Genomic DNA, 16,192 nt, shown 5'->3' on the forward strand with positions numbered 1-16,192 from the left:
AGGCTGCCAGCAGAGGGCCACTTGTAACAGTGATAATATATGAGTTTGCCTATGCAGCGGATTATTATAGAAACCCCAAAACCAGTGAACTTGGCACGTTGTGTTAATGGTAAATAAAAACACAATACAATCATTTGCAAATCCTTTTCAACCTATATTTAATTGAATAGACTGCAAAGACAAGATACTTAACGTTCAAACTGGTAAACTGTTATTTTTTTGCAAAATATTCGCTTATTTAGAATTTGATGCCTGTAACATGTTTCAAAAAAACTGGCACAAGTGGCAAAAAAGACTGAGAAAGTTGAGGAATACTCATCAAACACTTATTTGGAACATCCCACAGGTGAACAGGCTAATTGGGAAAAGGTGGGTGCCATGGTTGGGTATAAAAGCAGCTTCCATGAAATGCTCAGTCATTCACAAACGAGGATGGGGTGAGGGTCACCACTTCGTGAACAAATGCGTGAGCAAATTGTCCAACAATTTACAAACATTTCTCAACCAGGAATTTAGGGATTTCACCATCTACGGTCCGTAATATCATCAAAAGGTTCAGAAAATCTCGAGGAATCACTGCACGTAAACAGCAAGCCTGTGACTGTCGATCCCTCAGGCGGTACTGCATCAAAAAGTGACATCAGTGTGTAAAGGATATCACCACATGGGCTCAGGAACACTTCATAGAACCACTGTCACTAACTACAGTTGGTGGCTACATCTGTAAGTGCAAGTTAAAACTGTACTATGCAAAACGAAAGCCATTTACCAACAACACCCAGAAACGCCACCAGCTTCGCTGGGCCCCGAGCTCATCAAGATGGACTGGTGCAAAGTGGAAAAGTGTTTTGTGGTCTAAAGAGTCCACATTTCAAATTGTTTTTGGAAACTGTGGACGTTGTATCCTCCGCAACAGAGAGGAAAAGAACCATCCGCATTGTTAAAGGCGCAAAGTTCAAAAGCCAGCATCTGTAATGGTATGGAGGTGTATTAGTGCCCAAGGCATGGGTAACTTACACATCTGTGAAGGCACCATTAATGCTGAAAGATTTTGGAGCAACATATGTTGCCATTCAAGCAACGTTATCATGGACGCCCCTGCTTATATTCTGTTTTTATTTACGATTTACACAACGTGCCAACTTCACTGGTTTTGGGCTTTGTACATGGGATTTTTTTTTTTTTCAATGACTTTTTCAAAAAAACGTTCCACATTGTAATTATGGGATATTTATTGTCTGTAGATTTTTAAAAAATAAAAAAATGTTTGTGTATTTTTGGAATAACAAAATGTACATTACAAAATGTAGAAAAGGTGAAGCGCTGTGAATACTTTCCGGATGCACTGTACATTAAAAATAGGTGTCTGCATGGTCTTGTAACAGAGGCTCTGCGTGGTCGGGAGTGCACAGAAGAGGAAGAGGTTGAATTGACTGAGAGACATCCATCCTCATTACCACACAGAGGAAAACCACCACAGGTATAGTAAAAAAAAAAAAGGATTCTGTGTTCAGTATCTCCTCATTAAAAAAACCTACTTATTGTTTGTAGCCTGAGACAACTCTCTGGGAAGTTTTGTTTTGGTGGCTGCCAGACCTTGACAATAATGTTGGGAAACGAAAGGAGAGGAAGGGAGGTCTCCGAAACAAACCAGTACCAGACAAAAAACTCATGAAGCATCGAGAGGGGACATTAAAGAGCAGAAGAGCCAACAAAAGCAAACATCAACAGGCTAAAGACAAGAGCAAAATGGAAGAATTGAAGAAACCGGAGGAGGAAAAAGAGGAGGTACCTGACACTAAGACACAGGAAAAGAAAAAAATTACTCAAAAAGGATGATTCGTCTTTCTTGGTGTCGACAAACTGTTGCGGTTTTGTCCACAACTTCTAGCATTAGACTTGTCTATTAATATAGCTTAAGGAATGGAATTAAAAGCTCCAAAATGTGCCCTTCTGTTTTTGTGCTGAACTAAGTTACCACAAACAATAACAATTAATTTACACATACAGTAACTATACTTAAGTTTAAGCCCGTAGACACAGATTTTAAAACGCAGATTCTATTCATTCTTTCTACAAACCCCAAAACTAGTGAAGTTCGCACATTGTGTAAATGGTAAATAAAAACAGAATACAATCATTTGCAAATCCTTTTCAACCTATATCCAATTGAATAGACTGCAAAGACAAGATACTTAACGTTCGAACTGAGAAACTTTATTTTTTGCAAATATTAGCTCATTTGGAATTTGATGCCTGCAACATGTTTAAAAAAAGCTGGCACAAGTGGCAAAAAAGACTGAGAAAGTTAAGGAATACTCATCAAACACTTATTTGGAACATTCCACAAGTGAACAGGCTAATTGGGAACAGGTGGGTGTCATGATTGGGTATAAAAGCAGCTTCCATGAAATGCTCAGTCATTCACAAACAAGGATGGGGCGAGGGTCACCACTTCGTGAACAAATGCGTGAGCAAACTGTCGAACAGTTTAAGAACAATATTTCTCAATGAGCTATTGCAAGGAATTTAGGGATTTCCCAATCTACAGTCTGTAATATCATCAAAAGGTTCAGAGAATCTGGTTAAAAAACTGCATGTAATCAAAGATATTACGGACCTTCGATCTCTCAGGCGGTACTGCATCAAAAAGCGACATCAGTGTGTAAAGGATATCACCCCATGGGCTCAGGAACACTTCAGAAAACCACTGTCAGTAACTACAGTTCGTCGCTACATCTGTAAGTGCAAGTTAAAACTCTACTATGCAAAGCGAAAGCCATTTATCAACAACACCCAGGAACTATTCAATTGAATATAAGTTGAAAAGGCTTTACAAATTGTATTCTGTTTTTATTTACGAATTACACAATGTGCCAACTTTACTGGTTTGGGGTTTTGTAATATGAATAGGGGCAATACATCAGTTTAGCTATAGTTATGTTATTTGACAAGTGAACTCTCAACCATGTATCAGTTTTTACCAGAAAGAATGCATGAACATTGCAGGGTTCACACAATCACTACCAAACATGGTCATGTGTCGCATGTTTGTGGAAAACAAACAGACCAAAACATTTGTAGACAGTATTTAATTACAAAATCTTTGTAAAATAAATGTGTAGCTCCGTAATGAGAATCTTTTTACAAACGTGGTCATATTTAGCCAGGTAAAACAACAAAAACTGTTGGTGTGGACAGATAAAATAGCAAAACCAATAACCAGTCAGTTTAATTGTTAGCCATTAAGCTCTCAGGGGGTGGCGGCCTCATGGGCATTGGTGGCATAGGCATCTGAGGGGGCATTTGCGGGGTACCTGGAGCACCTGGGGGCAGAGGCGGCACCATACCACCTGGCGGCGGCGGCATGGAGTCATTCTGTGGGCGAGGTCCGCTCATGAGAGGCATAGGACGCTTCATTCCCACTGGAGGTGGTTGACCAGTGGGTGGTAGCAAAGCTTTCTCCATTTTGAAGTGGAATTGAAGGAAAAACTGGGAGGCAAAGAACACAATTTAGTCCACAGCAATGACTCAAACATTGTTGTTAGGTCTTGCACCTGGTACCTGTTTAGTTTCTCGGTTCCAGTGTGTCCAGAAGCGGCTCTCTGCTTTGTCTATTTCTCGACTGGGGACCTAGGAAGAGGCAAAATGTTAACATGATGCTACGTGAAGAATCAGCGTTCAATAGTCACCTTAAAGGCGATAGTCTCGTAGGGTTCTGCAGCCAGCAGCAGGTACTGCCAGCGGCGGTCAGGGGGCTCGATGCGCTGTTCGTATGCAGACATGAAACGGTGCCTTGGCCCAATACCTTCTGCAACTTCTGGGTAGTCAATCTAAACGGCGGAAGAACAAGTTAAAATCTAGAAAAACAACACATTTTTAAGCAGCGATTCCAACCAACCTGGAAAAGTAAAGATTGCTGCCCGCTCTCTGGATCTCGCTGCTTGGTTACTGAGATGAAAAAGATGTATATAATAGTAAGATTTATAAACCTCTGATTAACATCCTGGATTAGTTTGGACTCTGTGCCTAGTATTCACAGGTAATTGACTTGTATGCGGTGAGTTAAGCATTAATATTTCATCATTTGACATAAAGTTCAACACATTTTGGGTAATAAATTAGTATTTGTATCCATTTTAAATTTCCTGAACACCACTAGATGGAGCTTGTGTGCCAACAGGGGTACTCATAACACAGTTTTGAGAGTCCATACAAGTACCGTATTTTGCAGACTATAAAGCGCACGTTAAAATCCTTTCATTTTCTCAAAAATAGACAGTGCGGCTAATGTGCGGAATAATTTTGGTTGTGCTTACTGACCTCAAAACTATTTTATTTGGTACATGGTGTAAGGACAAGTGTGACCAGTAGATGGCAGTCATACATAAGATACGTGTAAACTGCACGATGACGCCAGTAAACACCAAAACTTTAAATGTTCCATTGAGAATATAGTACATGACACACAACGCTCAAAAATCTGTCAAAATGATTGTGGTACGACTTAGGTAAGCTATGAAGCTGCACCGCTTGATGGATTGTCGGCGCATTAAACATACGAGTATTATTATGGTGTGTGTATAAGAACAGCAAAATGGCACCTATTAGCAGACATTACCTGGTGTTTTGTTTCGCAATATTATGCAAAAGTAACTTGTCTTACCTTCTGGTACCTGCTGATGTGTATTTGGGATCTGCGTAAGTCCTGAAAATGTGCGCAAGTCCACAATTGTAGTCTGAGCCTACATCGTAGTTGATAAGCTTCCTCTTTTTCTCTACCTTCTTATGTGGCATTCATTCTCTGCTGTTGCCATTTCTAATATAAAGCAGTGTAAAGTTTTTACTTGTATCTGTCAGTAGACCAGCTATCAAAGCGCTAAAAACTGTAGTGGGTTTACAAAATTCACCCATGGAACTTTAGGTATTTGAGGGTTCTGGTCGGACGGTTTTTCATGGGACACATTTCCGGCGTAGTTATTGCACTAGTGAGCCACGGATGAGGAGATGCTGCTCAGTTATTGATTTAATTAAAGTCCGAATGTCATTTAAACAGTTAGCTCCATCTTTTGACACTTCTTCCACTCCTGCCCTTGCACGCTACACCGCTACAACAAAGATGATGGGGAGAAGACGCTGTCGAAGGTGAGCCACGTAGTTAAGACCGCCCACAAAACGGCGCATCCCGAAGAGACACTCAAAAAGCTACTTGAAGATGATCTGTAAAGCATAATCTATGCAACACTTTCACCAAAGAACCACCATTACCTGTTATGTAGACCACAAGATATTGTTTTACATTTAGAAAATAATGATAATATGACCCCTTTAATGCGCCTTATAATCCGATGCGCCTGTTGTATGAACATAGACCTGAATAGACCCGCTCATCTGCAGAGCGCCTTTTATTCCGGTGCGCCTTATGGTCGGAAAAATACGGTATTTGTAAACTTTTTACATTTCCTGAACACCACTAGATAACAGTTTTGAGAGTCCATACAAGTAACCACACTGATACATGATCACATTGTCACACTTACCTTTGTATCCCGGTCGACCAATTTTGACAAACTTCCTGACCTCGACCTTCACTTTTGCTGGAGCTGGCTGAGCAGGAGCTTCCTTGGCCTCTTTAGCAGCTCGCCGGGCTCTGAAAACAAAACAAAAAATGTTATTGTGCGACAACACATCGAGAGGCTGATGCTGAAGTGGACAATGAGACAAATATATGGCACTTACAGATTGGTTTGATGTTTCTTTCCTTGTGTATGAGCTAAGTAGCTTCCCTGTAATGAGGCACACAAATATGTATTATTGTACAAGACCATGACGCATGCGAACACTTAATGTAATAATTGTAACCTCGTTGTTATGAAGCGTCAGGCAAAGTTTACACTCGTATGAGCCTAAATGATTTTTCATGAAATAGGGGTCTTTATTGATGTCGATGGTCTCCAGAGCCAGCTGGCGTAGCCGTTCTCGTCTGTCACGATTGCTTTCCGAGGACGAAGCCACCCCGCCGCTTCCTGTCTTCCCTCCAGCTCTGTGTTGGAAATCCATGTTTGCACAGTGACGGACCCAAACACACTTGAGGGGAACAGCTCAATCCACACTGGACGATTCCTTCTTGTTATCCTCCTTGGTTTGATTATCTAATTGGGGAGAGAGGAAGTTTTAGAAATGTATGGATGCCACTCATATGCATTATACACGTCATACAATTGACATTAATACATGTTTTTGGACCAATGTTAAAAAATGTAGACTAATACACTTTTAAAACGGTTGCAAAAACCTGAGGGAGAATTATGTTGTGTATCTGGTATTATATCAGCCAACTACTAAATAAAGTGTGACAATGCTAAGCTAGTAGTGTAGCTACTAGCTAGCTAGTAAGAACAGCTTGTAACAAGTATTCAAAACGCGGGATTACTACAAAACAGCAGTCATGTGCATAAACATAGTCTTAAAATAAAAAAAATTCAGAGTAAACATGTTAATAATGTATTACATACACAGTGTATGGTTTTATTTAGCCCTAACACTTACCAGCAATACGCCGATAGGATCACGCCAGCGATGAAGGTAGTCAGCGTGTGCGCATGCGCTGCTTTTTCAGTCTTCTTTGTCTTCCATCTACAGGTTCTTCATTGTGTTAGAGCGCCACTCTATGGACGGGAGGCTGCTAAAGCCAAATTATGACTTTTAAAAAATATATATATAATTATATCAGTATTTAAAGTAAGATTTTTAAATGTCCAATTTGTGCATAAACATTTAGGAAACAGTGTATGGTTGTATTTCGCCCTAACACTTACCAACAATACGCCGACAGGACCACGCCAGCGATGAGCGTAGTCAGTGTGTGCGCATGCGCTGCTTTTTCAGTCTGCTTTGTGTTCCATCTACAGGTTCTTCATTGTGTTAAAGCGTCACTCTATGGACGGGAGGCTGTTAAAGCCAAACTTTGACTTTTTAAAACAAATTATAATAATTTTATTATTTAAATTGATATTTAAAATGTACAATTTGTGCATAAAAATGTAGTGTGTGCATAATATATATTAAAATATATATGCGTTCGCCTAAATTGACCCTTTCCGGGTCCCGTACAACGACCCAAGAGGAGTGGCACTTCTGCTGACACAACGGTGGGTAGTGAAGTTTGAAGCCGCAGGGACACTTTTACATTTGTTTACTTTATTAATATGACTAACATCACTCCGTCACACCCAGCAAACATCGGATAGCGCCGAAGAGACGTGTCTAGCAACAATACTCGGAGATCGTGGGGGCGTTGATCGGATGACATTGTTGTGCTCCCAGTTTGGGGAAATGGCCGCGCTGTAGCTAGCGTGTGCTCGTTAACATCGGTCAGTGATGCGCTTCAACGAGAAGGAGATGGTGCATTTAAGCCGCCAGCCGTCAGAAATGGTCGCTGAGCTGGGGATGCGAGGACCCAAGAAAGGCGACGGTAACCCCGTTCAGATAACATCATCTAGTCGCTCCCATGCAGCTAATGCTAACATTAGCCACAACACTGCTTCCTTCCCGTGTGTGTGACTCGCTTATCTTTCGTTTTTGTGTTGCAGTTGTGAAGAGGAGGATGGTGAAACTTGTTGTGAACTTCCTCTTCTATTCTAGGCCTGATGAAGAAGAAGTAAGTTGAAGTAATTCTTTAGATTTCCAAATGTTCCATAATACAAAAGCAATGAAGTTGGCACGTTGTGTAAATGGTAAATAAAAACAGAATACAATTATTTGCTAATCCTTTTTAACCCATATTCAATTGAATAGACTGCAGAGACAATATACTTAATGTTGGAACTGAGAAACTGTATTTTTTGCAATTATTAGCTCATTTGGAATTTGATGCCTGCAACATGTTTCAAAAAAACTGGCACAAGTGGCAAAAAAGACTGAGAAAGTTGAGGAATGCTCATCAGACATTTATTTGGAATATCCCACAGGTGAACAGGCTAATTGGGAACAGGTATAAAAGCAGCTTCCATGAAATGCTCAGTCACCACTTTGTGAACAAATGCCTGAGCAAATCGTCAAACAGTTTAAGAACAACATTTCTCAACCAGCTATTGCAAGGAATTTAGGGATTTCACCATCTACGGTCCGTAATATCATCAAAATGTTCAGAGAATTCCCTGCATGTAACATTGAATGCCTGTGACCTTCGATCCGTCAGGCGGTACGCATAAAAAGCGACATCAGTGTGTAAAGGATATCACCACATGGGCTCAAGAACACTTCAGAAAACCACTGTCGGTAACTACAGTTAGAGTATCCGCCCTGATATCGGTAGGTCGTGAGTTCAAAACCTGGCCGAGTCACACCAAAGACTATAAAAATGGGACCCATTACCTCCCTGCTTGGCACTCACCATCAAGGGTTGGAATTGGGGGTTAAATCAGCACTGTCGTCAACTGACCAAAAACTGCTTTTATCATCTCAGAAATATTTCTAAAGTGGGAAATTTGTTGTCAACAATTGGATCTCGAAATGATCATTCACACGTTCATTTCGTCTCGCGTTGACTATTGCAATTCTCTCTTCACCCTTTTCAACAAGTCAACGCTAAAGAGACTTCAGACTGTACAAAATGCGGCTGCTGCCAGACTTGTGACCGGTGCACCCAGAACAGCCCAAATCACCCCAGTTTTATCCAGTCTTCATTGGCTTCTAGTTAAATTACACATTGAGTTAAAAATGTTAGTCCTGACATTTCGTGCGTTGCATGGTGGGGCCCCTCAGTTATCACTGACTTGCTATGCCCCTACTCTTCAGGGCGAAGCCGCCAGTCTTCAGGCCATGGTCTTCTAAAGATCCCGAAAACTCGTTTTAAATCTCGTGGAGACCTGGCATTTCAGGCTATAGCTCCCAGACTCTGGAACAATTTGCACCAGTCCCTTCGTGATCTTGACTGTTGAAACTTTTAAGAAACATTTGAAAACTTTTTTTTTTAGTAAAGCTTTTAGTTAATGCATCTTTTAACTATCATTTTTAATCCACTTTGTATCCTTTTTATGATGTTGCTCCTGTTGTTTTAAATTGAATCGTTGTTTTACTTCACCTATGTTTTGTACAGCGCTTTGTGATTTTATCTGTGAAAAGCGCTTTATAAATCAAATTTACTTACTTACTTACTTGCTAAAATGATTTCGGAGCGCTGCCACCGCTGCTGCTCACTGCTCCCCTCACCTCCCATGGGGTGGAACAAGGGGCTGGGTCAAATGCAGAGAGTAATTTCACCACACCTAGTGTGTGTGACTATCAGTGGTACTATACTTTACAGTTGGTCGCTACATCTGTAAGTGCAAGTTAAAACTCTACTATGCAAAGCCAAAGCCATTTATCAACAACACCCAAAACGGCGCTGGCTTCGCTGGGCCCGAGCTCATCCAAGATAGACTGATGCAAAGTGGAAAAGTGTTATGTGGTCTGACGAGTCCGCATTTCAAAACGTTTTTGGAAACTGTGGACTTCGGGTCCTCCGGACCACAGAGGAAAATAACCATCAGGACTGTTATAGGTGCAAAGTTCAAAAGCCAGCATCTGTGATGGTTTGGGGGTTTTAGTGCCCAAGGCATGGGTAACTTACACATCTGTGAAGGCACCATTAATGCTGAAAGGTACATACAGGTTTTGGAGCAACATATGTTGCCATCCAAGCAACGTCTTTTTCATGGGCGCCCCTGCTTATTTTAGCAAGACAATGCCAAGCCACATTCTGCACGTGTTACAACAGCATTGCTTAGTAGTAAAAGAGTGCGGGTACTAGACTGGCCTGCCTGTAGTCCAGACCTGTCTCCCATTGAAAATGTGTGGTGCATTATGAAGCCTAAAATACCACAACGGAGACCCCGGACTGTTGAACAACTTAAGCTGTACATCAAGCAAGAATGGGAAATAATTCCCCCTGAAAAGCTTAAAAAATGTGTCTCCTCAGTTCCTAAATGTTTACTGAGTGTTGTCAAAAGGAAAGGCCATGTAACACCGTGGTAAAAATTCCCCTGTGACAACTTTTTTGCAATGTACTGCAGCCATTAAATTCAAAATTAATGATTATTTGCGCAAAAAAATAAAGTTTCTCAGTTAGAACATTAAATGTATTGTCTTTGCAGTGTATTCAATTGAAAATAAGTTGAAAAGGATTAGCAAATCATTATTTTCTGTTTTTATTTACGATTTTCACTATGTGCCAACTTCACTGGTTTTGGGTTTTGTAGATAAGCATTACATTGTATTTTGTCTTGTTAGCCTGTTGGAGCTTTGCTGTTGGAGCAGTGCAGGGTGGAGAAGGAGAACAGCCTGACATTTTCCATTGGTGAGTTGCAGTGATGTCTGGATATGTTTATTTCCCAATTATCATAACTGATGCACTGTCTTTATTATGTCTTTGTAGCATTTTTAGAAGAGGCAGAAAGGAAATATCTTTTTGAGTGTAATTCAGAGGAGCAGTGCAGCAAGTGGATGGACTCCATTATCAAGGCCAGGTAATATGATGAGACTTTAACATCATCATTACAGGATCTATATCTTCAAGGTCCCATATTATGCTATTTGTCACCGATTTGAAATGCATCTCAGAGGTCCCACAACAGTGTATTACCCTAAAACACAGGTGTCAAACTCAAGGCTCGGGGGCCAAATCTGACCCGCAACATTTTATGTGTCCTGCGAAAGCCTGGAAATAATATGCGTTAATAAAATGCTTAATCGTTTCTTACAAATATATTTGTTTTTTCCCTTTCGACATTAAAAATAATGTACTGCATGCAATTGCATATCTTTTAATATTAAATATTATAAAAATATTATACTATCACATATTCCAAAAATATTTTTTGTTAAAATAAAGATAAATATTGTACTTAAATAGCTGCTTGACTTATGATTTCAAAACAAATTATCAATCAAATTGTAGACTTGACAATAGATTCTACGGTTAAATTCCGCCTACTGAGTTTTTTACCGTAAAATCAACTTTGGTACTGTGTTTTTCCATACACCATAAGACACTAAAACATTATAAAAAAAAATTAAAAAAGCATTAAGAAAAGATTTTATGGTAAAAAAAAAAAACTGGCTTCAAGAGGTTCAAGACTGTTGGAAAACCATTCAAGGTGACTACCTCTTGAAGCTCATTGAGAGAATGCCAAGAGTGTGCAAAACAGTAATCAGAGCAAAGGTTGGCTATTTTGAAGAAACTAGAATATAAAACATGTTTTCAGCTATTTCACCTTTGTTAAGTACATAACTCCACATGTGTTCATTCAGTTTTTATGTCTTCAGTGACAATCTACAATGTAAATAGTCATGAAAATAAACACATTGAATGAGAAGGTGTGTCCAAACCTTTAGCCTGTGCTGTACATACATTAACATGTTCTCCAAATAATGTTGACAATCATCAAAATTTGTTGTCGGCCCAGGCCTATGAAGTAGTCATATTTATAACACATGCCTAAAAATATCTCAAGCTGAATCTACTGTAAAAGCCGATGGCTAAATTAGAGCCACTAAATTGCTTGTATTCTGACATGTGACTTCCTCATGGAAGTGAAAACCAGCTCAGATGGCGGTTGTCCAGTAAGCAGCGTACAAACTATCTGAGTAGAAAAAATGCTTAAAACTGTCTGCAAAAAGCAGATACGAGCAAAAAAATTAAACTACCCGGTATGTAAAGGAATAGATCCCTATACTTTACCAAAAAAAGATTTGTCGAGTGATATCAAGGATTATACGTCGGTCACATTCCCAGAAATATGGAATTATTGTGCTCCAGATGCCGTTCTACACAATGGAAACTTGGAAAATAATGGAGGTCTGCTACTTTTTTGTGTGTGGCTGGGTCAAGGACATTGGTATCAAGACTCTACCGGATAAATATGTATCGATTTTGCTCGTGTCAGGTTGCATTTCATGATTCAACTTCCCGTCTACTGTTGCACGCGCCGTTTACGAGTAGTGCGTCTTTCCCCGTTTTTATCAAAATATAACTCAAGATGTCAACATTGTGTATGTGCTGAAAGCTTCATCTATGATTGTTGTCTTTGGTAAAAGCTTGAAGGGGATCTGTACTTTTTTGGGAATTTTGCCTATCGTTCACAATCATTATGAGAGGCAAGTTAAAGATGATAAACACTTGGAAGAGTCAGCTAATGGGAGTCACCGTGTATATATATATATATTTATATATATATATATATATATATATATATATATATATATATATATATATATGTATATATATTTTACAGTATATATATAACATAGTAACAGACGCATTCATAACAATATGTAATATGTACAATATTACCGTATTTTGGTCATATTAATCATTAGCGGAACTAATTCCTCAGCGCATTTAATTCTGTTTCCATAGCAGCACTGTGTCCTACTTCCCAAAACAAAGTGAGTGTGTTCTTATCATGGCAGATTCGGTAACAAATAAGAGACAACTTTTTTGGGGGAAAAATGAGGATTCACAATATTATATTTTTTAATCTGAATCTACGGCGGATGAACTACTGCTTCTAGAAGCCAGCATGAAGGGAGAGTGAGACATTGGAGCAGACAGACGCTGAGAGAGTGAGGTGAAAGTGACTCGAAGCTGCAAAATTTGGAATTTGAAGCTATGCTACTTCAACATAATTGGAGTGCTTACTCAAATAAACTGGAAAAACGTCCCCGGCCAGCTGGACCAAACAGACAACTGTCTTTTGAATGAGTCACAATTTATATTGATCATGCGTATTTCATGACAGACAGATGATGTACAAACAAAACGTGATATAATACTTTACAGATACTGTAACGTGATTGTTCATGTTTTTCAGTCAGCACAGTTTGGTGTCTTATCGCATTGTGTTGTGCATTACAAACTCAAACGCCTTTCGTGTTGACGCAGTTGCTAGTTTATCTCTTTCCGCAGCTTTTACAGCATGCAGATGTGTTACTACACTAGAAAAATAGTTCCTCTATTTTCGCTCTTACAATAACAATGTGACTACAGTTTGGTTATTTTTTATACAGGTTATGGAACGTTATTGGAAGTATTGTTGTCGGTTTTTGAATGCATTTTAAAGTGATTTAGTGGTAGAATTGATTGCTCCCATTAGCCAACAATAACAAGCTGATTTGTACAAGTTAGAATGCAAAAAAAACCAAACTAAAACCTTTTGTCTTCTTGTCTCTCATAATGATTGTGAACGATAGGCAAAATTCCAAAAAGTGCTGTTCCCCTTTAACTCTTTTAGGTTTTGCTCACATTTGTTTTCTTTTATTTTAAACACAGTTGGTGCTTTTCGAAACACTCGTAGCAAACATGTGTTTAAGAAATACAAATAATATCAAGGTAATACTTAAATAGGAAATAATAACCGTTTAAAGGTACATCAAATAAACTTTTAACGAAGTGATCACTGCAAACTCATGTATTCTTCGACTCTGCTCCCTGGGACTGGAGTGTGAGCTGCATGCTTTTCTCTTAGTTTTTTTTTTGTAAAATCTTGCACTCTTTTGAGCCCTTCTTGATTACCTCTCAAACGTTTATCCTTTTCGCGATTTGAATGATTCGTACAGTCAAAAACGACACAATCAAAAGGCATTTTTTCTTTGAGAAAGGTGAAATGGCATCGAATACCCATTGACAACAGGGCTAGCTTGACCACCACGCATATATAATGGTTGGGACGTGAGCCGGACCTGACGTCAGTAGTCAATAGTTGTAGGCTTCATTATCGGATTAAACGACACATCGATAAGATAGTCGATGATTAAAATCCAAATAGTCCTTAATTGTAGGCCTAATACCGGCTGTAAGGACCACAAATTCTGTTATGACTAGGACCGCCTTAACCTAAGGGGGGGTTACATGTACACAGGTGTACAGTACAGGCCAAAAGTTTGGACACACCTTCTCATTTCAATGTGTTTTCTTTATTTTCATGGCTATTTACATTGTAGATTGTCACTGAAGGCATCAAAACTATGACACCTGTGAAGTGAAAACCATTTCCGGTGACTACCTCTTGAAGCTCATCGAGAGTGTGCAAAGCCGTAATCAGAGCAAAGGTTGGCTGTTGTGAAGAAACTAGAATATAAAACATGTTTTCAGCTATTTCACCTTTTTTGTTAAGTACATACACTACCGTTCAAAAGTTTGGGGTCACATTGAAATGTCCTTATTTTTGAATGAAAAGCACTGTACTTTTCAATGAAGATAACTTTAAACTAGTCTTATCTTTAAAGAAATACACTCTATACATTGTTAATGTGGTAAATGACTATTCTAGCTGCACATGTCTGGTTTTTGGTGCAATATCTACATAGGTGTATAGAGGCCCATTTCCAGCAACTATCACTCCAGTGTTCTAATGGTACAATGTGTTTGCTAATTGGCTCAGAAGGCTAATTGATGATTAGAAAACCCTTGTGCAATCATGTTCACACATCTGAAAACAGTTTAGCTCGTTGCAGAAGCTATAAAACTGACCTTCCTTTGAGCAGATGGAGTTTCTGGAGCATCACATTTGTGGGGTCAATTAAACACTCAAAATGGCCAAAAAAGAGAACTTTCATCTGAAACTCGACAGTCTATTCTTGTTCTTAGAAATGAAGGCTATTCCACAAAATTGTTTTGGTGACCCCAAACTTTTGAACGGTAGTGTAACTCCACATGTGTTCATTCAGTTCAGTTCATTCATAGTTTTGATGCCTTCAGTGACAATCTACAATAGTCATGAAAATAAAGAAAACCCATTGAATGAGGTGTGTCCAAACTGTTAGCCTGTACTGTACATGTATGCTTATTAGGACTTTGTGCTAAAATTAATGATACAATTACCATATTTTTGAGTATATTCTTATATCCCTTATTTTCTGTAGCTATGAGTTCATGAGGAGGAACCTCATATTCTACAGAACTGAGATCCACAGGCTGACTGGCAAGGTAAGTTTATTTTTAGCCATTGTTCCTAGCATGTGAATTTTAAACTTGACATACAGTACACAAGGCCACAAATGCTACTGTGTATAAGCTTTTTTTTTTTTTACTGTACTTTCTCCATAGGATCCACTGGAGCAGTACGGTATTTCAGACGAAGCTCGCTTTCAAGTCACAAATGGTCTTCAACATACACCGAGAGACGCCTCTTCGATGTAGCCCAGCACTCTGTCTGGAATCTTCTTTGTTTTATTGACACTTCATATTGCCACTCCAAACAATGCCTGCATTCCAAATGGACAACCAGAGGCATTACTATAAGAGCTCCATTGTTTGTACGCACTTTTGTTTGAACATGTCAAACTGCTCTAGCAATGTGTGACTCTGACAACTCTGACTTGGACTATTGAATACTTGTCTTTTGGTGTTTGTCACGTCACGCCTGTTTCAATATTTTCAGTTTAATATGCTGTAGTTTTTAAATATTCAGATTCTCAGTGGACAATTTATTATCAGGTGACCATACGGTGACAATTAGAAAAATTAGAAACGTTGCAATTATTTCAAGATGCCTAATTCAATTTAAGCTTAATGATGGAATTTTAAAAACTGCTGAGTTGAGCCATGTGTTTTATTGTTTTATTTTCCCTAACTTAACGACTTGGCTTGTCAAAATAACTACTTTTGCACACTTTGTTTTGGGAGATTATTTTATAGCAAACATTTACTTGAAACTTTTATATTTGTATAGCACTTTTATCCATATGTCTTTGGTTAAGTTGTTGGACCATGCTAAGATGCAAGACTCTTGACTCCCTATTGTTTTTGTAGTTCTAACCACATTATATGTGATGACATGTATGTACATATGCTGCAATCTGGTTGAATGTGTTGATTTCCATGCACAATCATAATCACATTTCTACTGAGGGTCAATATTTTTTTCACTGAGTGTATGTTTTATGATGAGATTGTTTTATTGTCTTAAACTTCTACAGATTGTTTTGGGTTGTTTTTTTTAAAGACAATTTCAGAATGAAATAATGATGTACTACATTTAGTGAGAAATGTTGGTATTTGAAAGTAATATAGTAACAAAGTTACATTAAATATGTTACCATTTTGATATATATATATTTTCTTTCAAACAGGAGCCAAAATGGCGCCGATATTAGCCATAACTGTTAATTTCCTTTTACAGGAACATAACATCTCAACAATTTACGAGTC

The 16,192-nt window shown here is 38.8% G+C and overlaps 2 protein-coding genes across 5 annotated transcripts in view; one reads left to right on the forward strand and one right to left on the reverse strand.

Moving 5' to 3' along the window:
* The window catches only part of plekhj1 (pleckstrin homology domain containing, family J member 1), a 24,491-nt gene extending 8,305 nt beyond the window's left edge, over window positions 1-16,186 (forward strand). The window contains exons 1-7 of one of the 4 annotated variants that reach the window (XM_062022709.1): window positions 6,952-7,151; window positions 7,237-7,474; window positions 7,593-7,660; window positions 10,273-10,339; window positions 10,418-10,508; window positions 14,905-14,968; window positions 15,089-16,186. In XM_062022709.1, coding sequence (XP_061878693.1) covers window positions 7,381-7,474; window positions 7,593-7,660; window positions 10,273-10,339; window positions 10,418-10,508; window positions 14,905-14,968; window positions 15,089-15,181 — 477 coding nt within the window. In that variant the 5' untranslated portion in view covers window positions 6,952-7,151; window positions 7,237-7,380 and the 3' untranslated portion in view covers window positions 15,182-16,186. Of the gene's footprint in view, window positions 1-1,385; window positions 1,481-1,551; window positions 1,789-6,951; window positions 7,475-7,592; window positions 7,661-10,272; window positions 10,340-10,417; window positions 10,509-14,904; window positions 14,969-15,088 lie in introns of those variants that run through there. The other 3 variants (XM_062022708.1, XR_009821362.1, XR_009821363.1) reach the window with 3 other exon arrangements.
* On the reverse strand, window positions 3,078-6,717 carry sf3a2 (splicing factor 3a, subunit 2). The gene is made up of 8 exons (XM_062022706.1): window positions 6,550-6,717; window positions 5,863-6,152; window positions 5,740-5,786; window positions 5,541-5,650; window positions 3,902-3,951; window positions 3,693-3,833; window positions 3,565-3,633; window positions 3,078-3,492 (listed from the first exon to the last, which is right to left on the reverse strand). The coding sequence occupies exons 2-8, from the start codon at window positions 6,058-6,060 to the stop codon at window positions 3,232-3,234; spliced, it is 876 nt and encodes a 291-aa protein (XP_061878690.1). The 5' UTR covers window positions 6,061-6,152; window positions 6,550-6,717; the 3' UTR covers window positions 3,078-3,231.
* Window positions 16,187-16,192: the final 6 nt, after the last annotated feature.

Source organism: Entelurus aequoreus, linkage group LG16, assembly GCF_033978785.1.
Source record: "Entelurus aequoreus isolate RoL-2023_Sb linkage group LG16, RoL_Eaeq_v1.1, whole genome shotgun sequence".
NCBI lineage: Eukaryota > Metazoa > Chordata > Actinopteri > Syngnathiformes > Syngnathidae > Entelurus > Entelurus aequoreus.

Excerpts from the sequence above, each read along its gene's own strand:
- sf3a2 (XM_062022706.1), bottom strand. The coding sequence starts at position 6,060 with ATGGATTTCCAACACAGAGCTGGAGGGAAGACAGGAAGCGGCGGGGTG. Across the intron at positions 3,634-3,692 it reads ACGAGACTATCGCCTTTAAG|GTCCCCAGTCGAGAAATAGA; the intron begins GTGACTATTGAA and ends GCCTCTTCCTAG. Across the intron at positions 3,493-3,564 it reads GGAACCGAGAAACTAAACAG|TTTTTCCTTCAATTCCACTT; the intron begins GTACCAGGTGCA and ends TTTGCCTCCCAG.